Source organism: Chanos chanos, chromosome 3, assembly GCF_902362185.1.
Source record: "Chanos chanos chromosome 3, fChaCha1.1, whole genome shotgun sequence".
In the NCBI taxonomy this organism is placed as follows: domain Eukaryota; kingdom Metazoa; phylum Chordata; class Actinopteri; order Gonorynchiformes; family Chanidae; genus Chanos; species Chanos chanos.
In genome coordinates, this window is record NC_044497.1 from 7636467 (window position 1) to 7661288 (window position 24822).

Here is a 24822-nt window from a genome sequence, read left to right on the forward strand (position 1 = left end):
CCCGTGCACACAAACCTGTCCCGCCAAGAAGATTTAGCTAAAGGAGAAGAATAGCGCTCTCCTCACTCCTGACATGCCACATTTCCACGAGCTGTTCGAAAAAAGAGCTCCCCTAAAGTGACGATTTATTCAGAAATATCACAAAAAACCCCCCAGTAAGAACCAGTTTTGAGATTTTTTGATTTTTATATATTTATTATTTTATATGGGGGGGGGGCGGGGGTTAGACTTGTGGATATGGGCGCTATAGGATATGGGGGCTTTTTCAAACACTGTTCTTTTTACACCGAGAAATATAGACAAATATTGTGCTTTCATGTTTTTGTGAGGATTTTTTTTTTTTTTTTTCCGTTTTCTTTTTGAATTGTAGTGAAGTGTTTCCGCCTCACGCAGACTTTAAAATTGCACACTTGTGTTTTCCACTTTGATTGTCAAAAAACAAATATTAGTCAGAATTTCAAAGGAAAATGCCAGTGTTTTTGCAATTCCCAAGTGTTCTGCTGCTCTTCTGCTTCATTCTGTGTTGTTGTTGTTGTTGTTGTTGTTGTTGTCGTTTTTTGTCTTTAGATTGTGTTATTTATCTTTGTGCATGCAGAAATGCAGGCTGATAGAAACATCAGATCAGGATCTGACCGACTTCACCAAGTGCCTCGCCCTCATGCTGGAAGAAACGAAACAACGGCAAGTACAGGTGGGTCCCTCCCTTTTTCCAGAACCATCCGTTTCATCGTCTCACCTGCCTCGCGCCACGCTCACGAGCGAACTTCAGTAACCCCCCCCGGTACGTTCCAGCGTTGCCCGCTATCTCACCCGCGCGCTTCGCCGATGATGCCGCTGCGCTGCTTAAATATTTATACTTATGCTCGGATACGGCTCGGCTCTCGGATCCAGATCAATGCAGACAGTCTGTCAATGGCTCCAATCAAGACGCTATTCAGAGAAAATGGGCTACATCAATCAAGAGCCGGCCTGAAAGGAATTATGAAATATTGTGGGTTTTTCTTTTTGTTTTAATTTTTTTTTTTTTTTTTTTTTTTAAGAGGAGGGAGTTAAACTTGAAACCAGACATGGAGGACAGGGTTTTATTTGACGTAGTTATTTGTGTACTCGTTTACTTGTTGTTGTTTTCACCTTGGTGATGCTGGTAGACGGTTACCTACTGCTTCGCAGTACCTGTTTCTGTTCGGCACACTTCAGTGTCTATGTGTATTCACCTCATTCCTCAGCTGTCAGAGAGGATGTGAATGTGTGTGTGTGTGTGTGTCTGTGTGTGTCTCTCTGACAGTTTCTCTCACATGCCTCCCAACTGATTTCTCATTCTGACAGGCCGTCTGAAGGCCCCTCATCGTCCTGGCCATCACAGGGTGGTACCAACCCTTCACTAATACATGACCATCAACCACAACATAACCAAACACAACTCACACTTCTTATCCTCCAGAGAGAGGTAGAGAGGATTTTTTTGGGGGATTTTTTTTCTTAACACTTTTCTATTCTCGAGTCTAACGCCAGCTCTCGGTTTGCGTTTGTTTGTTTCTTTCCAGTTTTGCTCCTGTCTCACTTTCAGGGTGTCTGTTTCAGAGAGCATCAAAAAAAAAAGTTTGACGAGAAGCCCGACAGCCGAACCTTCGCGCTCCCGCGACCTCTGAGGGATTTCTATCGAGTTGTCGTCATAATTACTCCGATAATGTAATGCGACTGATTTATACTTCGTAGGTCTTATAATTATGGTCTATTAGGACTGAGCCAATGGAAAATGACACAGATATGCCAGTGACGCCGGCTGAATGTTAAAGAGTTTTATGTGGCGTTCACTCTCTCGCTGAGACAGGTTACACATCAGTCAAGTGTGTGGAGACTCATAATTGCACCGCTTTTGCACAGTCAACACTTTCCGTTCCTTTCCCCTGCACGTCTGTCTTTTCCCAAAGTATAAAGAGCTTTAAAGGTTTAATGTGCGTTGAGGGTCATAAAAAAAAACAAAAACAAAAAACAACAACAACAACACACACACAAAAAAAAAAACATACTGCCGGATTTTGGCGAAAAGTACTCATTTCAGTAATGGTACCTCAGAGGTTTCTGCGTTTGTATGAAACTATGAAGGACTTATACCACATCGTATGCGCCTGTTACGAGTAAATATTGTTAAGAGTCCAATATTCTCGGCAGTTATCGTGCAGTGATATTGTGCTGTCATTGAAAAAAAATACAATGTTGAACAAAATACCAATGGCAAATCATAGCACATCATTCATCTGGGTAATCGCGTACATGTATCTCCCAAACACTTAGGCTGTGCCTTTCAACCATCAGCTTTAAACACAGGCTGTTTATTAAACTTTCCCCCAAAAACAAACCTTTGTTAAAATCTCTCACATCCGTTCAGAACGACTTTCGTCCTGTTTGCAGGTGGACGTCATCGTCACCCTGGGTGGACTGGCCGGTCGTTTCGACCAGATCATGGCTACCGTGGAGACGCTGTACCATGCCCAGAAAATGACCAATCTTCCCGTGGTCGTCCTGCAGGGTGACTCGTTGGCCTGTCTGCTCCGAGAGGTAAACACTGATTTGCGCCTCGTTAATCAGCTCCCAGCCCACACACACACACACGCACACACACACACACACACACTCTGGTTAAAACACTGATTGCAGGACTTAGCGTTCCATCTTGATATTCAGCAATTATGTGGAAGAGAGACACTTGGGCTGGCTGTTCTGAGGCGTTACTGTAGGTATAAATTTATGTTATGAATGCTTTTCATCATTCAGTGTTCTACAGGGACCTCACAAGCCACTGAAATCGTACAATTACCTGCACTGCAGATTGAATTTGAGAATAAATTGAGGGAATTATTTTGTCATTTGTGTGAGTAATATTTGTTCCATAGCTGAAATAATACAAGATTGCACATTTGTAAATCACTCATATTTGCAGCTTCTTATTTGAAATGGATTTAATTTCATTGTTGTAAATGACATATTGTGGGAAGGTTTTTTTTTTTCTTTTTTTCTATTCTTCTCTAATACACGACTGCCTAGCTTCCTGCACCAAATTGCAAGCTGAATAGATTCAGTATATAATATAGCGCAAGTGAATTTCCTTTCCAACGTGTTTCTTTTATTCTTTTTTTGAACAAATGAATTAAAGAAATAATTGAATGTATATTTAGTTTTGACTCAGAAACAATTTATTTATTGCTGTCTGGGGTCAGCCACCTTTCATCTCATCACTGTTTTTCTTGAAGTTGGTTAAAACTTTCTCCCTTTAGTAGCCTCTCAGAAACGTACTAATTGGCAGAAGAGGAGGTTAGTCCTCTGGGAATGCGCTGCATCAGTGAGACGCATCCAAGAGCAGACAAACTGTTATGTGGATTTGCTAAATAAAGTGGTCAGAAAAAAAGATATGTATAAAGAAAAAAAAAATCACTGCTCAAATGGACCATGAATAAAACTAAGTGAGGTTCCAGAGGAACTGAGAAATGGAACTTACACCTTTTTTTTAATGGGCAAACAAACACGTTCACCCCCCCCCCCCCCCCCCCAAAAAAAAATCATACACAGGCCTTTGAACAAAGCAATCTAGTGGCTGTAGTTGGAACATATGGACCCAGTGTGTTTTGACCTAAGAGTCTACACAGGGAAAGTTCTGGAATACGCAGCGGCTTTGAATGATGTAGGAAGTAGAAACTAGCATCTGGTAGAACACATTTAAAAATTTACACAGAGGGGAAAAAAAAAAAAAAAAATTAGCCACAGGCTTGCAGGAAACAGATCCCGTTCATTGTTTATTCCACCGTGTCTTACTGAATTCAGCTGGTGCATGCCTCATGCTACAAAAAGAAATTTGTCATGACAGCCTCCAGAATTGCACCCAAACCCTCACTGCAGCCCAGAACTGTAGCTCCTCTATATTTGGTTGTGTGGTGCAAGAAAGCAAGGCACAGTGGCAATGTTGGGTCTTGTCTCCTAATGGAACTTTTGTGTTTTGAAATATGGGCGTGAATGTGGCTTTTGCTTTTCCTCACACACACACACACACACACACACACACACACACACACACACACACACACATCAGGGCACACACAGACATTAGATAGCACAAAGTGCCCTCTCTGTCACACCAGTGGTAGAGGACTGGAAAGTCATTCCTATGAGAGGGAGTGAAGGATAGACACTGTAGTGAACGACAGGCGACTTGCTGTCACTTCCTGTGTGCGCTACGTTGTTTCCTGTACTCATGTCGAGATATGTTTACGTACGTGGTAACAAGTAGTCTCTAAATACCGTCTGTTGTGCGTTGTGCCATATGATGTGTTGCGCCATATGATGTGTTTCACTACTGTTGCCACGGAGAAAACTCTATAATCAGAGCAGGTCCCCATATTCACAACAAAAGCAGCCACTGTGTTGCTCAGTTTTTCGGCCAAGGTCTATCATTTTGTGGGTGAAGTCAGCAAAAGTGCGATCATTTACTCTGGTCCCAGAAAAATGATGAAGTGATTTTTTTTTTCTTTTGCACTCCTGTACTTTCACACAGCGTGCGAAGGAGAGAGAGAGAGAGAGAGAGAGATAAGGAGGTGAAGAAAAGAGGAGAAGGAAGGGGGCCGTACGTCATGAGGAGCAGTCAGATACAGTGGTCAGAACTGACAGGGATTTCTGGGGGAGGGCTCTGGCGAAATACTCCCCCCTGTACTTTCACCGCTCCTTATGCGGCACCACATACTCCGCAGCCTGTGTGTGTGTGTGTGTGTGTGTGTGTGTGTGTGCACGTGTGTGTGTGTGCGTGTGGTGTGTGTGTGTGCGTGGAAACGAAGCAAAGTGAAGAGCCGCGTCCGCCGTTGGCGTTTTTAGATCACCGTTGGCGATTTAGATCAGATTAACAATCATCCGCGTTTCTTAGGATCAGCGTGGACGTCTGTGCTTCTCGCTCTTCTCTCTGACCCACGCGCGGCCTAAGATTAGCAGACAGCACGGCCAACATCTGTTCCAAAAGTCAGTCAGGCTGTCTGAGGCCCAAACTTCTGTTCCACTTCCCTTTGAGCTCGTGCCTTTTTGACATTGTTTGGCACAAACCACTGAAAAATGGCAGAAAAGCCAGAGAAGAGGTATGTGTGAGTCCATGGCCTCATTGGCAACAGCCCTCAATAATAAGGCAGCCTGGTGGAGGAGAGTGTTCACTCAAATGGAAAATGGGGACACAGAAAATGTATTAAAACAGACCAAAGAGAGAGAGAGAGACAGAGTGCGAGAGAGAGAGAGAGAGAGAGAGAGAGAGAGAGAGAGAACCAGAAGAATTGCCCCTGGGAAACTTTAAGCTTTGATGTAAAAAAGTAAATCCAAACTTTTCCCTCTTTTTTTTTTTTTTTTTTTTTTGTGTGTGTGCGCGCGTGTGCCTCTTCCCATTGACTCTTGTACTGTCGTTAGCACAAGTCTGTATAAGGTAGACTGTTTTTTCTTTCATGTGGAGCACAGTCACAGTCTTAGACATGGACTTTGTGATGAACAGGATATCTGAAACTCTAAAGACCGCGGGAGGAAAAAAGAAAAAAAAAAAGAAAAGAAAAGAAAAACAGAGGATGAATCACACAGCTGTGTTTCCTTTAACCTGTTTCCCTCACGCTCGCTTTCACAGGGCAGTCCAGCCAAACCAACAGTCCCAAACAGTTTATTAAAGCCTGTTCCAAATCCCAAACAGTCTCGTACAGTTACGCTTAGACCGTATTAGCTTACGTTGCATATCTACAATATTAGCCATTAGCGTTTAAAACTGGTAGTCCCTGAACATGGTCTTGAAGTCTACTACGTTGCAATGCAAGGTATTACTGTTCTATTGTCATGCGTATTGTGCATTGCACTCTATCACAACTTATTACAATCTTTAATGAGACTGCTGAAGTCTCTTACATTTGTAATGCGGTCCACTGGAGTGCTATAAAATTACCAGTCCATTAAACCATTAACATCATCAAATAAGGCCTGTAACACTCTACTCTGGTCTAACCAACTCCCCTAGACTGTAATACGGTGTATTGCCAGCATAACACACTATTAATGTTTTTTCACTACAATCAATAACAGACTAAAACATTGTGTTGAAGTCCAATGCATGGTCTAATGCAAACTGTTCTAGCAAATTCGGTCTAGTGGGCTATTGGCATAAAGCACAGTGGACCTTAGAAAAAAAAAAAAAGACTTCATTTCCGACGTCGCAAACCTACTTTTGATTTTTTTTTTTTTTTTCCCCATACCTCTCAGCTTGTGTCAGAATTCTGTAGTGGACCCAGTGCCATTTTGAGTTAAGTGTATATTGTGAGGGTATTTGATTGCCATTCTTCCCTCAGTGGAACAAATTTGATTAATGCAAAGAGCTATGGGCTGCTATTTTGCATTCATCTCTCTGTAAGGTCGATGAAAGGTGGTAATTGGATTGTACAGCTAAAGTTCTCAAACATGTCAGCACCTCCGGAGATCCATTGCTATTGGGAAGATTTCAGCATCTTTAGTCTTTATTTGTGTGTGTGTGCATGTGCGTGTGTGTGTGTGTGTATGTCTGATGCAACAGAGGCTCTGATTGAAATTAGTACCAGTCTGAACTTTTAATGTTTTTTTTCCAGGAAAGTCAAGAAAATAATTGTGAGGTGAGAGAGAGAGGGAGAGAGAGAGAGAGATTATTGAACCAGTAAAGGCAGATAACAGGTTTATTATTTCTGCTCTGCTTCACCTTTTGTTCTGATGTTAGATGTTAGATCCTTGTGTTATGCATCACAGTGTATCTGATTACACTAGCACCCAGCAGTAGTGTGGGGAAAAGGATCGTGCCGACTGATGTGAGACAATGTTTATGCAGGTGTGTGTGTGTGTGTGTGTGTGTGTGTGTGAGAGAGAGAGAGAGAGTGAGTGTGTAGAGGCCTGAAGGCCCACGCTGAACCTGCTTTGTGTCTTGTTTTCAGGGGAGACGCCATAGGCTGAATGTAAACACAGGTCTAGAAGGCAATTGGTGTGGCCTGATCCCAGTGGGCGGGCCTTGTCTCACACTCACCACAGGATTGAAGTGGAACCTAGGTGAGTGACACACCTGTTCAGCCACTGACAGCTCCTCTCTCTGGAGAGCTCCTCCGCAGCTACATATTCATCTCCAAGACCTATTTACATCGCCAGTGGCCTAGATAAAACCTTGAGACATGCAAATCTCTTTTTCTCACAAATCTCCAAGAAGTAGCAGCTGACACTATACATGAGACCTGTATTTCATTTTGCCAGTATTCAAGATAAAGTCTCCTTTTTTTTTTTTTTTTTTTTTTTTTGTGGTACTGAGGTGGCTTCACGCTTGAATGTGAATATGAAGCCGCAGGGTTCCACTGACCCAAACATGTCAGAAGCTGCCTTCCTGACAGCGTATAGTTTCATCCTTTTCATCCATCCCCCTCATCTTCGAAATGATAGGATGTGTTTTACATTCGCTCAAGGTTATACAACGAAATCTCAAAGCCAACATAAAGGATTTCACAGTGCAGGCTTTTAAAATCTCATTAACGCAGTATAATGTACTGCATTAGCAGAATAAAAACACGTTTTTGTTTTTTTTGGGGTCTTTTTTTTTTTTTCCTTAAACGAACATGAACAAAACCTAAAGAATCGAAAATCACGATGTATTACCCCATTCTGATCTGATAATTAAATTAGTTGGCGTAAGCTCCGTCGCTCTCCGGCACACTCCTTACCTGCATTAAACGGGAAAAAAAAAACCCGTTTGAGCAATGCCAGACTAGTCCTTGACAGAACAGACTAGACAGAATAGTAATGTTGCAGAAGTGATATGCTTTGATCCGCTAACACGCACTGTCACTGAAAATAATCTCCGGCAAAGGCGACGAGGCATCGCGGAGGCAAGCTCTTTGTGAAAAATACATGACTTTAACATAACCAAGCCAGCAGTGCCAGCCCCCCTGATCCTCCCTCCAAATCCTGCGAGGAGACGCCACGCCACGCCGCACCGCCCCTGAGGGGAAAGAGAGTATCGTTCCCGAGGAGAAGAAAGCGACTGTCATTCCCAATTAGCTTTCCGTGTTTTTGCACGTTTGCTTTTTGACTCTCCGCTGTGAAAGTTCCGGGATGCTCTTATTTCAGCCCAGCAGTGTAATCCTCAGGTTGGTGACTTTTTTTTTTTTTTTTTTTCCCCCGGGCTCCTCAGGTGCGCGTGTTTCGGCTTAGACGGCCGCTGAGAAAGCTTCCCCCCTCCGGGGGTCACGCCGGTCTTTGTGCTCCGCTTGTGTTTTCCCCTGAAAAAAACACAAAGGAAGAGCTTTGTTTACATGTCGAGCGAAGGGCTCACCTTTTTGCGAACAACAAACACTTGACAAACACAATAGAAAGCCTTTATCATCCCACGACGAAGTTGACAGAATGTTCTAAATGTCAAAGTAAAGCATACATCCTCTTTTGTTTAAATGAATGGTTTAAATATCAAGTGCCAGGTAATCGTCTCCTCATATAATGCATGCAAGCTGGAGTCCCAAATCCCAAACATATCTTTTGACAGGCAAAATCTGTAACATAGCAGGGGGTTTTAGCATCTTGTCTACATTGATTTTAAAACTAACTTGACTGATGACATGGCTTGAATGTTGAGGTTTTGACTTGTAACAATGGTTCATTGTATTTACACAATCTTTGATGGATTTCCCCCAAGAATTATAATAACACATGGTTATATGAAACCAGGTTCTGAAAATAAGGCTCTGATTGATAATTAGCTGCATAATGATTTAGCTGCATACTTTATGTAATTTCCTTTGGGGTCTTGACAGTAAAACATGACATTCTATACATCCGTTCATATAGACTGTTGCATTTTGTGTTGTGAAAGACACGTTGATGGCAAATATCTGTTTAGGAGGATGTAAAATGAATATTGATGATTTTGGTTAATTGGGGTTCACACTTGCAGGGAGGTTATGAAAAAGTAAATGTCAACATTTCTTAAAGTATTTCATTCATGTTAAGTGGAGAAATGTGCTGAAATTGAACACGATTCATTTTGAACTTCAAAGTGAAAAGAAGAGTCTGAATCAGCCAAAGTGGGTCCAAGGATTCGTAGATGTTCAACCAAACGCTAACCAAAATTTCGCCGCTTACTAGTAAGAATAAGCATCGCCGCTTTGGTTTGGCTGTTACGAGTTTGGATGCTAACAGCACGTTTCAGCCTTAGGCAAGAATGCTTTTTTTTAGCATACCATGAAAGCTTCTGTTTGTCCGACGCCATTACCTCATCCTTCACGTTCTCAAGAGACGTTTAGAGCTGGGGGAGAGTCTAGAAGCTTCCGACAAGATGTCATCTGTAGCCAGAGGAAAGATGATACTTAGAACACCCTTAAACATTCTCCTGCATTACACCCTTGCATGCAAAACAACTATAAAATTCAATCAAAACCTTGCACACATGCATAAGACACACACAGGGAGCTCTAGGAGTGTTGCATATGTATGACTGGGGCTCAGTGGCATCCCTGGGGGAAATGTTTTAATGAAGCCCTTGGGAAACCGCGAAAGCATTCTAGTCTAAGGAACAGCCAGGTAGACCGCATGTACCTGTCTTTCTTTTCTTTTCTTTTTTTTTTTTTTTTTTTTTTCTGCTAACGCTTAGCGCCGCAGGAATAAGATGCTCCGAGACTTTTAGATGCAACGTTCATTTTATACCTATGGCTCTGAATTGTAATAACAAGCCTACTAAAGGGGAAAAACTACATTTCTGTTTTTGTTTTTTTTTGTTTGTTTGTTTCTTTTTAGTGCTTAAATGAACTGAAACAGTCCTGGCGATCATGGCCCGTTCAGCTAAGTCACAACCTCAGATCATTTTAATGAAATCACAAGTACATATGAATGAAACCTTTTAATACATGCTCAGCCAGTCAGGGTTACCAGTGCGAGAACAACTGAAAACAGGGGGAGTTAGATTAGAAGCCTCTTACACAGTGTCTTCTTTTCAGTTAAGAATGTTCTGGAAACCCCAATGAAATCAGCCTTAGCACACACAGATGTTCTCTGTGATAGAAAAATCCATAAAAGTCATCAACCACTGTTACTTATTGATTTATAGACCACTGCTTACTGCACTTTATTTATTTATTTATTTATTTATTTATTCGGGGGGGGGGGGGGGGGCGCAAAAACTACTGTAATGGTGGATCAGTAGTTTTAATCTCACCTCTAGCTGTAAACAGAACCTAACACAAGGCCTTATTAATATATTCACACAATGGAGAGACTGAAAACGAATACAAAGCACTGAACAGCTTCAGGTATCGCAGATGTACTTTGAGATACACACATACGCACAGATGATTTCTCTGTCGCTGTGCCATGGCTTATCCAGACGTGATGACTCCCAGCAACCATAAACTCTCTAAATCAAATTGCTTCACATCCAGCGCGGACCAAACCGTACAGCTCTGAAACCTTACCCGGTCAAGGTCTTCCTGATGAGATTGCAGCGGTAGGCCGTTAACAGGTTAGCTTTTCACACGTGTGTATATATATCTCCGTCTATCTCCTCTGAGATGACACTGATGCTGAGTCTCACAGAGGTGGTGGATTACTCATTAATGGCACTTTAATAGAGTTTCAGAATGACCCTGTTTGATTCAGCACCTCGCTCTCCCATTCTTACTAATAGAAAGCGTTTATGGACCATTGCGGTTCTATTCCTGTGACACCGCCACTAGACATAACCCAAGGCCAAATATTAAAGGATGTCGTTAGGAATTGGAGGCGATGGCTCTCAGGAGTTTTCATCTCGGTGACATTTTGGAGTTTCCGTCTGAGGCTGTGGGAAGATACACACACAATACGTTTGAGGAAAAAGCCAGAGGAGACTTGAAAGGCTAATAAAAAAAAAAAAAAAAACAGACTCACGCTGTCATTTAATGTTCCTCTCTAAGAGCAAAGCCAAATGTAATAGATCTAATCAAACAACATTAGGATGGTCTTTGGAAAGTATCTTGACCAGATCTCCACAATCGTTAAATGACCCATTATGACACTAGTCCACTGACATTGATTCATCTCCGCTGTTACATTGAGAATACTGATTAACAGTGCCTAACCTTAACTGTTTTCGGTCGGTCATTGAGGTTTTCTGTGCGGGACTGAATGCTTGTAAACATGTGTTTTGTGTTTGTTTGGGGTTTCTTGTGGGGGGGGGGGTGCATCTTTTAAAACTGGAAACCCAGCAATTTGCATTTCTGCCAGCCCCCCCCCCCCCACCCCCCCGAAAAACTGCATACACTTCTTCTCAGCTCTCTTCCCTGGTGACCTTGTTAGTAAAGGCATGTGTGTATGTATTTCTCAGTGGCTGGGATCAAAGCTGCAGGCTGCACCCAGCTTCCCAGGCCCAGAAAATTGAAGGAAACAGAAGGGGCTCCACGCCTTCTCATTTCATTCATGTACAATTTAAGAGACCTCCTCCTGTTCCTCTCCATCTACCACATAGTGGGACCTCTTATGAGAGGGAATATCAGAAAGGAACAGGATTAGACTACTCTGATGCCCCCCCCACACACACACACACACGGGGTGTGAATATCCCAAAGCGTTGCCAACAGTTTTGGATGGGATGATGAGAAATGGAGAAGGGGCCGCAATCAGACCAAGTTCGCTCTCTTTGAGTGGAATACGTGTATCCCTTCTTACCTCCACAGGTCCATAGCAAATTTAAAAAAAAAAAAAAAAAAAAAAAAACCCCAGACATCTCACCTCCGCCTAAGTGCTAGGTAATGTTGTACCAGCTTGGCTCAGTTCTGGAATGTTATATATCACATTTATTTCACACATTGGTGTCTGCCCTGGCTTGTCCTGTCTTCTTTTACTGGGCTGATTTTTTTCTGTAAGGTGAAGGCTAGTATAATTTGTTTGGGGTTTATGAAGTATTCCAGTGATATAATGATAGAATGGCAGTCAAATACATCTAGAAAATGTTCCTCTCCTCTGAGTTACTTAAAGCATGTGCGTTATTCAGGATATTCTGAATTATTAAATAGATAAGCTGAACATTTGTGCTTGTGAATGAGCACGTTTATGGGAAAAAAAGGAGTTACTCTAGATTGATTTGTATGGTGTTGGATATTTATTTGGGAGTTGACCCGCTGGAAGTTACAAGCACACCCACTGATTTAAGTTATTATAAGCCTTCCAGCCAAGGGGATGAAGGCCAGCTGGTGGTGTGATTATTTTTTTTTTTTTTTTTCGTCTATTGAATTATTTCATAGCTTCAAATTGTTATATTTAGTGCGAGGCTTTGCTGACCGCAACATTTCACATCGTGAATCTTTGAAGGACAAAACGTACGCAATGTGTGTTATTATATTCCACTACATATTAGATTTATCCTGAATCTGAATCAATACACAGAGGTCATTCCGTTCTTTTTTTTTTTTTTTTTTTTTTTTCTTTTTTTTTCTGTCATCGTCGTTCTTAGTTTTTGTTCCGGAGGAGAAATGCTTGACCGAAGAAAAGGGCTTGAAGTTCATTTGAGACTAAAAAGAATTTCAAAGAACTTAATAAGAACTACAGTGTATGACCATGACAGAACTCCCAAGCCTCAGCTGCCTCTGTGGCCAGACTTATGCTCTGCACCTCGCCAGTGATAGCACACTGACGGCAAGCAACTTATTCATATGGAAGGCCTTGTCTCAATTACCAGAACAACAGCAAACCATTACTGTAGCCTCTGACAGCAAGCAATGGAAGACGAAAACGAAGCAAAACAAAGGCAGGTCTTCTGGAATGGATGCATGGCTAGATATATTTGTTTGGGAAATAAAAGGCCAATTGTAGCGAGAGACTGAAACATCGTGCACCTGTAGTTTAAGAGAATAGAGGTGAAAACAGTCACGACGAGTAGATGAATATGGTCCACGCAGATGAATGTAGGAACAGCCGTAGCCACGGCAACCTGCGTCAGCCTCGGACTTTCAGGAGCGGGCCTGAAAATAATGCTATCTGTGTAAATCTGTGATTGAAAAAAAAAAAGAGAGGGGCTGACCCTTTGGAACGGGGTCGTTGATGAGAAGAGATGCAGCATGATGAACTTGGGTGCTGGGGAAGCATCTCTATACTGGATGAGTTTTCTATGCAACAACAACAACAACAAAAAGTGTTGAAATGTCACCGGAAAATGTCAAATATCAAATGTCTCAATTAGCGCACCATCATGTCAGACACCCACGGTGAGTTTCCACTGATGGTTTTCAGGTGCTGACTAATATCATCACCTACACCCCACCCATCTCTTCAAGGTTTTTTTTTTTCTGGCATTCTCTCCAAAATCAGCACTTTGGGACAGTGCAAACTATAGCACTTTTCACTCTCACTCTCTCTCTCTCTCTCTCTCTCTCTCTCTCTCTCTATATATATATATATATATATATATATATATAATTTTTTCCCAGGTTGCTTAGAGTAAACAGAAGAAGAAAAAAATCATTGCACATATAAGCCAAACCACCCACAGTTTGTTTTTATGAACATGCATAGTGTAATTTAGAGGCTTTTTAAATATCTCAATCCAATCAGCGCTCTTCCCAAGAGTCAAATCAAGGTTTGCATTCCGTGTTCTCATTTCAGGTAGCAAATGATAATCTTTATTCCTCCATAACAGACCCAGCATGACAAATAACTTCAGCAGCTGTGACTCTCACAGCAATCTGTCCTCAGCACAACAGGACCAGGGATTATTTTTCCGGGATGGAGGATTTAATAAAGGATAAGTTTTATTTTAGATGATGCTGAAGGAAGGGTTACCGGGATTTAGAAAGTAGAGTGGGGTCGTCAAAAAGGATCTTCCAGAAGCCAGATTTGTCCTGTAATCAGTCCAGCAGCAAACACCAGAGTCTTTAAGAAAATTAAAAGAACAATAACTGTAGTCCTTGTGGGGAGAGTGAGTCAGCTATAATCACAACAAATATGAAAACTGTTGTGTAATTTCTTCTTTTATTATAGTTGCTGTGAAGAAATTATTTCCATAGCGTAGTTTTTTTCCCCCTCTCCAAAGTGCAACTCTAAAACAACTTGATTATATACTTGCGTGTTTGACGCACTGGAATGTGTACAGATGCACATGTAGTAAGCTGTCACACACACACCTTTTTGTTTACCGGAATATGTCATTTTTTCCTGTTTAACTTTGGTCCACTGGTATTGGAATGGACATTGATCAGAGTTTAGATGAGATAACCACAAGGGGCTTTGAACAATGAAGGCAATGGCTAAGTGGCTAAGGCTAATTAGCTACATGCTAAAGTCAAATTTTCGGCACACCGCTCGGTGAGCTCTAAGTGATGGAAGACTACACCGAATGGGTAAGAAATTTTATTTTGATATCACTGCCATACAAGAACGGAGGTAAGGTGAGGACAGACCGTTAGAATTAATTATGCAGATATGACGATGTAATAAATTAAACCGCTGGTATACGTCACCCTTTTTTTTTTTTTTTGAAGTGCATGAGTCTGAGAGATGGCAGGTACTTCGTCGTAAATCACAATTTCTCTCTGTAGGTTCTTTTTTTTTTTTTTTTTTCCCCCAAACCTTTTAGCAGTGTTGAAATAAGTCAAGTCTCTTAATGGAACAATATGTGACAAACCCTTTTACGCTCAGCGTCCATTTGCATATCAAAATGACTAGCAATAGAAAAGAACCTTCAGCTTCATCAGAAACAAGGATGACAGCTTTTGTTCGTTTTTTGTTTTTTTTTCCCTCTCTCTTCCCCCCCCCTATCCCCGGGAGCTGCACCACTGCACAGACAAACTGCTCGGTGCGAAGACAGCGGCTGAGACAGGACTAAATGCAATTTCATATTACGTTCAAAGTAAAGCAAAAGCGAGCATGACTCAGCAGAGTTCTCCTTTTTTTTCTGTTTTCCCCTCGTTTTTTTTTCTTTTCTTTTCTTTTCTTTTCTTTTTACACCACACCATTACTGATTGTTGGAATGGATGGGATGTGAGCACAGCATTTTCATATTAAGCTGTCAAACCGGAGGAAATGAATCACAAAAGAACGACTTCAGAGAGACTTGTGCTTGTAGCCGTCCCCAAAGTGTCTTTTCCCATTTTACTAATGTGCTCTTTAGCCCCTCTATAGCACTGCTCTCCTCTGCATCTTAATGAGATTCTGCAGTATGCAAAAAAAATGGGGGGGGAGAAAGAAAAAACAGCCCGCCGTTAATGTTTTTTTCTTGCTGCTGTTTATTTCTACTTCACTTCTTTTAAAAGGTTGACTGGTTGTTGTTCAGTAATTTTTGCCTTTGTAATTCGGTTAAGAAGCTCTTAGCAGATCACCAGCAACCAGGCCAACAGTTTTTCATTCTGTGTTCTGTCTTAAGCCATGAAAAAACTGATTCACTAAGGGAAAAAAAAAAGCCCTGTTTTGTTAGGGTGATCTGAGAATAGTAAGACTTTATGGACTGCAGTAAAATGAATTATTAGTTCTTTGCCGTTGTTTTTTTATTTTGTTTTTTTTTTTTTTTGGTTTGTTGATTGGTTTGTTGTGGCTTGTTTGTTTGTGTTTTGTTTTGTTTTTTTCCTCAGCCATTTACTAAATGAATAAGCGAAACCTTCATTTTAAAAAAATGAACCATCTTCTCCTCGGTCGGTTCAGATTGATAAAAGTTCCAGATGTACTGATACAATCCTGTCAGACTCTCCCATCGTTTTTTTTTTTTCCTCATTATTCTCTCCCGTCTGTCTTGGGGCGCTATGGTGTGTGGGAGCCGAGGATGAAAAGAATGATTACTGCAACCCTTTGTCACAAGTTCTTCCTCCTCCACCAACAGTGGTTTTAAAAAGCATCCCTCCCTCTCTCTCTAAGTGAAATAAGCTGCAGTGACACTGATAAAGATGCTGACGCAACACACGCACACACACACACACTCTTACTGACAGTGTAGAGCTGCACAGGCAGTGCTGTGTCTCCACTAGATTTGGGATAAATATGTAACTGAGTTTGCTTTACAGAGAGAAACTACTGTTTGAATTTTTCTTTTTTTTTTTTCTTCTTTTTTTTTTTTTTAAATGCCACTGGTCTTTTAAGTAAAATATTTGAACAAAGTAAGATTACTTAGTTTGGAACTATATAATAAAAACAGCTCTCTGAATAGAAAGCTTTGAAAATATTTTAATGTGAGCTAGTTATTGAAGGACGTGTATTTGAAGACGGGAGACTGCACAGGCACCGTTTGTCCCTGGTGTAGAACGATTGGATTAATGTTATTTTAAAAGGCTACACGTCGATCTCTGAGACTGGTGTTAGACAGAATGTGAAAGTAAATAATTGATTCTTTGTGTTTTTAAGCTAATGGTTTTTGTACTGAATTGTTTCTTTTAATGGTATATTAGCATTTTTTTTAGTCCTTTTTACCTAATCGTGCTTTGTCAGAACATGTATTCGGATTTTATTTTAATCCACATCTGTCCCCTGGTGGTACACCTGGTTCAGCCATAGAAAAGGGAAAATCCACTGTAATGTTTCAGTCTACCTGTATTCCAACTGATTACATGATTTTTCCTATTATTGTCAATTATTTTCTAAGTATCCAGTGATCATTGGTTGTTGGCCCAGTGGAATTGTCAAAACAATCACTTTCATTAAGAATGTCTGTATGATTCCTTAAACTGTTTGGAATTATTTAGTATTCTATGATACATTTTGAAATATAATCATTCTCATGTTTAAGTCAAGTTTCTACGCGCTTTATCTAAAGCATTGTAAATCAGATGCTTTCAAGACTTACATCAACCTTCACATCACAGTCTAAAACTATTAGCATACCGCCTGGATGTACCGCGTATCGGAGAAGGGTAGCCTGGCGTATCATTTTCTCTTTTCTGTTTCACCTGGCATGACATTTCAGGGATGAAATAAAAGATTTTAAAAGAAGCTGTAAACCCAAATTACCGTCGGAACAACAGCAGATGGATGTGGTCACCTTGACAGAGACACTGCCCAAATGACAAGGGCATCGTTGGCGCTGATAGAAAAGCCTCCGGCCTCTGAAAGCTTAAGACACAATTGGATATTTTGAAAAGAAAAATGGTTCAGGAACTTGTGCTGGTAAACAATTCATAAAACAGGCGTGTGTATGTTTCTGACATCGCTGAAACGATAATTGGGGTTTCAGTCTTTTTCAAACTGAATTTTAATACCATTTTTGTCGGAAGCGCAATTCTTATTTCACCTTGGAATTAGTCTCTTGTGCAAAAGGGATTCTCATACCCTTTCACACCAAGCTAAAAGCCAATATCATTTTTCATGTCTAGACACATTGTACTGGCTTGCTGAAAAAGGTCTAGTGTCCTTTTCCAAAGTACAACAGACAAACAACAGATTTTTCTTTGCTGTTTGGTCTATATTTTTCTCAGTGATGAAGAATTGCTTTGTTGAGTACTGCTCTGTCGAAGAGCAGGGCTTTTGATATGTTTACCCAATGATAGCTTTATATCCAGGAAAAGTATCATTGACTTGTAATCTCTTACTCTCAGACAATCTAATCTCTACTCTCTCTCTCTCTCTCTCTCTCTCTCTCTCTTTCTCTAGTCTGTCCAATTCATTTAGGAGTATTTACTAAGTTCTTTCTGTCTTTCTCTCTGTCTCTCTTCAAGTTTCTGCCCTTGACTGACTGTCTGGGAAACTACGGTTTTTAAAATGAAATATGGAAACATTTGCATTCCTCTGCAGCATCGATGTGAGGTGGGGGGTTTGAAATGGATGTTTTATTGTTTTATGTTTGGTTCTTTATAGCCACGGTGACTTTGCTGACAGTTTACCTTCTCAGAGTATCTCTCCATGTGAAGAAAGTAATTCCACTCCTACAATGCCTGTGGAAATGTTCTGCGCTCTGTGTACCTCCATTACAGTTTTTCTTTCCCTGCCAAGGCAATCACTCCTTCTCCTCACAGAAGAAGGTTGAGAGGGAAGCAGAAACTCCCTTATCTGAAGGTCGAATTAGCATCGCGTTGTTGCTCCAGTATTCTAACCTCCCGCCGATGAAGCTATAAACATTTAATGGAAGTGCTATCAATGTGCACCAGATGGCTAGTACAAACACACAGTACCTCAAACGATAAGTCACAGAGGAAGCAGGTTTCTTTCTTTTTTTTTTTTTTTTGAGGAGTGGACTACTACACGTCTACATCCAAATGATCAACTGTGAAGCGCTTAGGTGGACAACTTTTGCCCCCTACCCCCCACCACCTCTCTCCCTCTCTCTCTTTCTCCTCCCTCCTCTCTCTCTCTCTCTCGCTCTCCTACTGTCTCTCTCTCCCGGAAGAATAGCCAGTAATTTGTTGTGTCAATATTGGACACTTAAGTGAACATCCTCAGTGCTGAAAATGCAATTACGGCATGCAAACATCTTCATTGTTATCAATAGGAGTGGATCATTAATTTGTCCTCGTTCTCCGGTGTCAGATATTGATCAGAATCGGTGTGAAGAGGAGATTCTTAATGAAGCTTCACCGATGGCCAGAACCGTGCGTCTGAGACCACGCCACGGTACCTCTCTCTATTTGGAGTGGAGGAGACAGGTACACAACCCAGAGCAGGTTTCCAGCGCTTTTACGGGGAGGCCCGCGGCATGAATGGTGAAACGGGGCCGATCCGTGTCGTTCCAGTTAAACAATACTAGAAATTCCCCGTCACGTGTCTCTCTCTCTCTCTCTCTCTCTCTCTCTCTCTCGTCTTCCCTCTCGTTCTCTGCTCTGGGACGTGTATAGAAGGGGTCCGGGGAGAAAGCGACTGATGCTTTAATGTGATTTGGCACTAGTCTCTCACATTAGCGCATCCTCTGGAGCGTCTGCGGGCACTGCTTTGAGACCCATTTGTCGACTTCTCATCTGCCTGCGAGGCAACGGCGTTTTCATTTCTTTTTTTTTTTTTTTTAGGGCTTATCCGCGACCGTCTTTGCTAATCCTTCCCCGCTCGCCTCGTAGATCTACTATGAGAAGCTGCCCGTGAGACATCGAATAACGGAATTAAAATCTTAAACTCATTACCGTCAACTTTTTTGTAGACGTTAAGAGTGTACGTAGAGCTTGAAGATTATGTAGGATGGATGATGAAACCTTTTTTTTGTTTGTTTTTTTAATTTTCCTTAATGCCGTTTGTCATTTGTGCCGTTGGGATCATAGTTAATGGCATGCAACTGTCTGTCTGCGGTTCTGAAAAAGTGCGAGATGACTGAAAATAAGGAGAGAGAAAAAGAGATGTTTATACATTTATTTGTTTAGCTGATGTTCTTCTTCAGTGTTACCCTACAGGCAGACCTCCAGCCTCAGGGACTGAGCGTAATCCCGTGATTAAGTGCCTTGCTTGGCGGATGTATTAGTCGTAAACTGTGGATGGAGAATCCAATATATAATCAACATAAAGTGTCACGTTCAGTAATACAGTCATCAACAATCCAGTTGTAGGGGTCATTTCCATTACGTCACTCACCATCTCACCATTTATCATTTACTTATGTATCGTTATGTATGACTCAGAAAGAACCATTTGGGTAATTGGGAAAACCGTGTTCCAGCATGTTGACAGAAATGTTTCATGTTTATTTGGCTAATAAGTCACACAATAAAATGCACAAAAAGCAATTAAAAATAGATGAAAATCTGTCTTAATTTCTATCAAGGCCTACTAAAAAAACTTTACAGAAGGTAAAAGGTTGCAGTGTGAAGTGCAAATATTTCAGTCAGTCTGTCATGGTAACTCAACCACTGGCATCTTCACCTTTTAAAGTGTTCTACTGCCTCCTGTGGCCATTCCACAAAGTGCAGCTTTAATATTAAACTTGATGACAACTTCTCATTAAATATTCCATGTGTACTTTTAACGAGTATCTTCATTTTTTTTTTTTTCATAACAGTGTTCTTATGTGTTGGTCTAGACAAAGATGATATCCTTCTGCTAAAGCAGATCGTGGCAAATTCTTTAAATGCGTTCATTCGTTAAGACCACTGAGCGACACAGAATGGTTTGCCTTGAGTAACGGGAGATGCTGCTTCTTTTTCTTTCTTTCTTTCTTGCCCTCTGTCTTTTTTAAAGAATGGAACCCTGTCGATCAGTCCTCTTGTTGTCTCCGATTCGTCATAGCTGCCTTTGAAGTCCCCTGGCATTTGGGATGGTCTTTGAAGTCTCTTTAACAGCCAAGGAATACCTGAAGCTTTCACTTGAGCGTGTTTTCACACTTTGTTTCATGTCTGGCTTTGCTCTGTTTCACGGACTTGTTCTTCAGGAGAGCGTTCTATACATCCCTGATAATCAATCAGAATCAGCTAATTCTTTTGGTGGGTTTTTTTTTTCCACGTTGTTTTTCTGTCGTTTTGCCGGGTTCTGCTCGGAGAGTTTGGGGAGATGTCTAATTTTAGATGACAAAATGATGCAAAACTCAAGACCGTTGTCAGCATTATGTTTTTCTTTTCTTTCTCTCTCTCTCTCTTTTTTTTTTTTATCCTTAGCCCCAGAGTTTATCTTCTATGGCTTCTCTTGAGAAACAACATTCTGTCATAAATATTTTAACCCACTTATGAATCCAGGAAGCCCTTTGATGGGCCTTCTTCTTCTGTTCATTTATATCACACTGACTCCGTCATAACGCAAGATACTAGCCATGCATTATCTGTTGGTTCCCTGCAGATAGAGAACACCTACAGATAGGTTCCTTATATCTCCTACATAGACAGAACAAATCTGTTTAACCAGTTGTTGTATTAAGCCCTGGAGTACCAAGTCTTACCACACAGGGTCACTGTGGCCCTAAGTATGGCCTTTTGCTGTCAATACTCCAAACCAGTAGAAGTGTGTGTGTGTGTGTGTGTGTGTGTGTGTGTGTATATATATATAGATAGATAGACATACATATACACACACATACACAACATTAACATATTGTGGTGGTGAATAGACTCTGTCTGTCATACACAAAAAAAGGTTTTTATATAACACCACATGACAACCTATCGAAAGGCTTGATGCCACTATTCATTTCACATGTATTTTATGCTCCATCAGCCTGTGAAAGAAAAGGGAAAAAAACACCCTAGTGCCTTTTAATTGGAATCCTGTCTTTGGTCGATAAAATATGAGTTGTGTATAATTGGTCAAAAAAGTATTTAGCCATGCAACAGAGCCCCCCCCCCCCCATTCCTCTTTAAGAGCCCCACTCTTCCCGAGGTTCAGTGACCACAAACAAATTAGATTAGTCAACTGTCAGGTTTTTTTTGAGCTCTTAAAAAAAAAAAATGTATAAAGGAAACACTTCAAAGCATAAGACCACCAACCAGAGTCACATGGTGTCGGTCATCTGAGGTATGGATTTGTTTTGAGGGACAAAGTGGTTGGTCCCTCATGCTTTGTGATCAGGCAAAATGCCTGGTCTTGTCCCATTCAACCAAGGCCATTAGAGAAGAGGAAAAACTGGAGCTGAACTCTCTCTCTCTCTCTCTTGCACCCAGATGAACACTTTGCTAATTTTTTATTGTTTCCAGTGACCAGTCAAATAGAATGGGGGTGTTTCGGGTGGGGGTGGGGAGGGGGAAGAGGGGGTGGCAACAGAGGGAACATTGTTCAACTCAACAGACAGTGAGAAGACATCTGGTCTGAACTCACTCGCTCCGGCACAGAAACAGAACTGTTCGCCCCGCTTAAAATCTCTCGTTCATGCATCTCGGAGAAGGTGGTCGTAACTTCAGTTTGTTAAAGAGAGAGAAATAAATCCAGCTTTAAATGAGTTCCATATCGTGAAGGAACTTAATTCATATTGTCCAAAAAAAAGACTGGTTTTTTTTTTTTTTTTTGGTGCAATTTTGGCTTAAAGTAGGGGAGGAAATGAAGTAAAGAAAGAAACCGAGACGCAATTAAAATACTTTGGGGCCACCACTCTCTTGGCTTTTTTTTTTTCCATACAGTTTCAATAACCCAGTTATAATTTGCATTTTAAATTCAGTATTCAATCTAAGTACTTTTCAGACGCTCCGTTAAAAGAACCGCCCCATTGTACATACCCTCTGATTATTTCATTTCCAAGAATTATGAACCAAAAGCGCCTACGCGCTCCGTCACACGGTTGGCTCGCCTTGCCCGTCGAAATCCACAGGCAGTTGTGATGCAGTAGGAAATTATTTGAGGGATTGTTTTACATGTCGTGAAATGTCAGCGTGGTGTTGGATTTTTCCACGCGTACCGCGTTGAGACACCGTAGTTGTGTAAAAGTACATCTAATTCACGTGTGCGGAGTATATACGTTGAAAGACTGAAGCACCCTTCATCAAACATACAATCTTCCGCTACTCCCTTTTCTATGCCTGTTGATTGGAGTGTTTTTAAAGCAATCATTTACACAGAGAGTACTTGTATAATGTAATCAGACAGTTACGACACTTGTTTAAATGACTGAACACAGAGAGTCTGCACAGACTCATGATGGATGATGACAGTTGCAAGCGCAGATCGCAGGTCGAGGGGGAAAAAAAAAAAAAAAAACAGACATGTTAATCGCGACTGGATTAACTCAAACCCAGTTTAAGGCTTTTCCAAGTGCCTTTCTGACATCGTGCGTTTTGCGCGCCGATCACGATAAGGAGGTTTTTGTTCACTGCCACAGCGTAGTGTAACCAGACCGAAAGCGGGTTTGATTTGATAATCGCGTGATGTAATCACAGCGACAGCGTTTTTGAGTTTCCCCCGTAACGGGCGTTCTCTCTGATTTTTACAGATAACCAGGTGCTCCAGTTCGGGAAGCTCGTCAGCACATCGAACACGTATGAGACGCGCGATCCTGCAGAGGGGAGAAAACCTGTGACTGTTGAAACAGACAAGCCGCTGCTGTGGAGCATGGGGATTAGGCTCTAACAACCCAGGCCTGCAGTCTTTTTCCATGTGCCTTACTCGTATCTGATATTCCACTGATGAAGACAATTGGCAGTGTTTCACTGTTTTTATTAACGCAGCCAAATACAAATTATCGCAATGCAAAAAAAGAAAAAGGATAATTATACAAAGTCGTTCCCCCCTCCCCGCCCCGGTTCCTCTTGCCAACACTGTCTCTGGTTTCAAATGGCTTGAAGGGTTTATTACATTCCTAGGGATTTAACCGCCACTGCAAAAAAAAAAAAGGAAAAAAAGAGAAAAATCATTATATTGTTTTAATTTGTCAGTGTTAGTCTGTTGAGCTTTCCATTTGAAATGCCTCTGAGCCGAGTTAAATGTGATCATGGTCCGATTATTTTGGATGATTCTGTGTGTTGATCTAATGCACTTTTAATACACTTGTACAATGGCTTTTATATGCATAAAAAGATTGATAATAAATCACATGGAAACTGAATTACTTGACTTGTCTGGCATATAAAGGACTGGTTACTTACACAATGATATTGTTGATGGGGATGTGGATAAGTTTGACAAAGAATCCAATGAAGCCCATGATTGCAAATCCAATAGCTGTTGCCATAGCAATCTTCTGGAATTCTAGAATTGGAAAGTGTCAGCAACGTAATTAGTCTTTGAAACTCAACAGCGTGGATACTCTTCTGTATTCTAAAATGCACATATTAGTAGCCTTTGAATAATTTAAAGTTAGTTTTATGAAGGTGACAACAGACGCAGACGGCACTATCACTTAGTGATGACGTATACAGCTTAGAATTTACACTACAATGTAGAATAAAGATGCAATGTTGCCTTCACCAAACCAAAAAGCCTGTTTCAGCACTTCACACCAGCAATCACTAACCTTTCCTGTCGGGTTTGGTACATCTTTTGACAAGTCTTATTGAGTCTTTCACGAACTGCCGGCTAGGCTCGACGAACTGCATAACCTGATCCATGGTGACGGGCCGATATTTGGGCTGAAAACAGGAGAGGAGGTTCAGCGTTAGCAGATTCTCATTTCATGTAGCATTAAGTCCGGTGGTAAATTAAACATGCATGGTGATATAAACTTTCTCTTTGGCAACCGAAGCTTACACTAAATATAAACCATGGCGAAAAGCCACGTACACTAAAAAAACAAGAGTGCCTGCTAGTTTAGTGTTTCTCAACCCCGGTTCAGTGGAGCCGCTAGACCGAATCTTTAAAGCTAACGTCAAGCACCACTGCTACGTAGCTGAGACTTGTTACCCAGGGATTGGTATCTTCAGAACACATTCATTGACTACAGATGAACTCACACTTTTGTAACATACTCAAAAATTAAAATCTTTTCTCGAAGCTATCTAATAATATGTTACTGTTGTAACCAGTATGCACTCACTAGCTAGCGGGCTAGCTCTTAAAGCACGGTAAGTATGTCATTATCTAAGAATTTGCACATCATTGAAGATCAGCTAAAAAACAACAACTACAAAATACAATCCTGTTTTAAGTATATCAAATTATTTAAAACAAGTCCTTTAAAAACGTGAGTTTACCTGTGTAGGTAGTTAGGCAGCTTTACTTCTCTAACAAGCCACGTACTTCAAGGAGGCTGAAAATTTACGGAAAGGCTGACGTAGCCTTTGAGCGCGCATGCGTGTCGTTGTTTACAGCGAATTCTTCGCTTGTAGAAAAATGAGACATTTCCATAAAGTTATCGCCATCTAGTGGAATGAATGCTGAATCATGTGAACGGTAGGCCCACTGATTCTTCAGAATGGCTTTTGACTTAGAGTGAATCGGCTCTTGACCGTAATAAGCACTACACTCACGACCGGATTCTGTTGTAGGTGAAAACAGAGGGTGCAACTTAGTCACAAGTTCAGCAGCATATCGTACCTACTCAAATAAATAACT

General features: G+C 41.1%; 2 protein-coding genes across 2 annotated transcripts in view; one reads left to right on the plus strand and one right to left on the minus strand.

The window, feature by feature from the left end:
* tpk1 (thiamin pyrophosphokinase 1) overlaps positions 1–23042 on the plus strand; it is a 44266-nt gene extending 21224 nt beyond the window's left edge. Inside the window, exons 6-9 of the mRNA XM_030767261.1 lie at positions 596–691; positions 2413–2559; positions 6960–7071; positions 22766–23042. Coding sequence (XP_030623121.1) covers positions 596–691; positions 2413–2559; positions 6960–7071; positions 22766–22902 — 492 coding nt within the window. The 3' untranslated portion in view covers positions 22903–23042. The remainder of the gene's footprint in view (positions 1–595; positions 692–2412; positions 2560–6959; positions 7072–22765) is intronic.
* Positions 22974–24548, minus strand: sec61g (SEC61 translocon subunit gamma). The gene is made up of 4 exons (XM_030767262.1): positions 24462–24548; positions 23786–23900; positions 23418–23520; positions 22974–23149 (listed from the first exon to the last, which is right to left on the minus strand). Exons 2-4 carry the CDS (start codon positions 23877–23879, stop codon positions 23140–23142), a joined length of 207 nt encoding a protein of 68 aa, XP_030623122.1. The 5' UTR covers positions 23880–23900; positions 24462–24548; the 3' UTR covers positions 22974–23139.
* Between the last annotated feature and the right edge of the window lie 274 nt (positions 24549–24822).

Bases quoted from the DNA above. Each gene is read 5' to 3' on its own strand.
- sec61g (XM_030767262.1), bottom strand. From the start codon at position 23,879: ATGGATCAGGTTATGCAGTTCGTCGAGCCTAGCCGGCAGTTCGTGAAA. The intron at 23,521-23,785 runs GTTAGTGATTGC...TTCCAATTCTAG, and splicing joins TACCAAACCCGACAGGAAAG to AATTCCAGAAGATTGCTATG.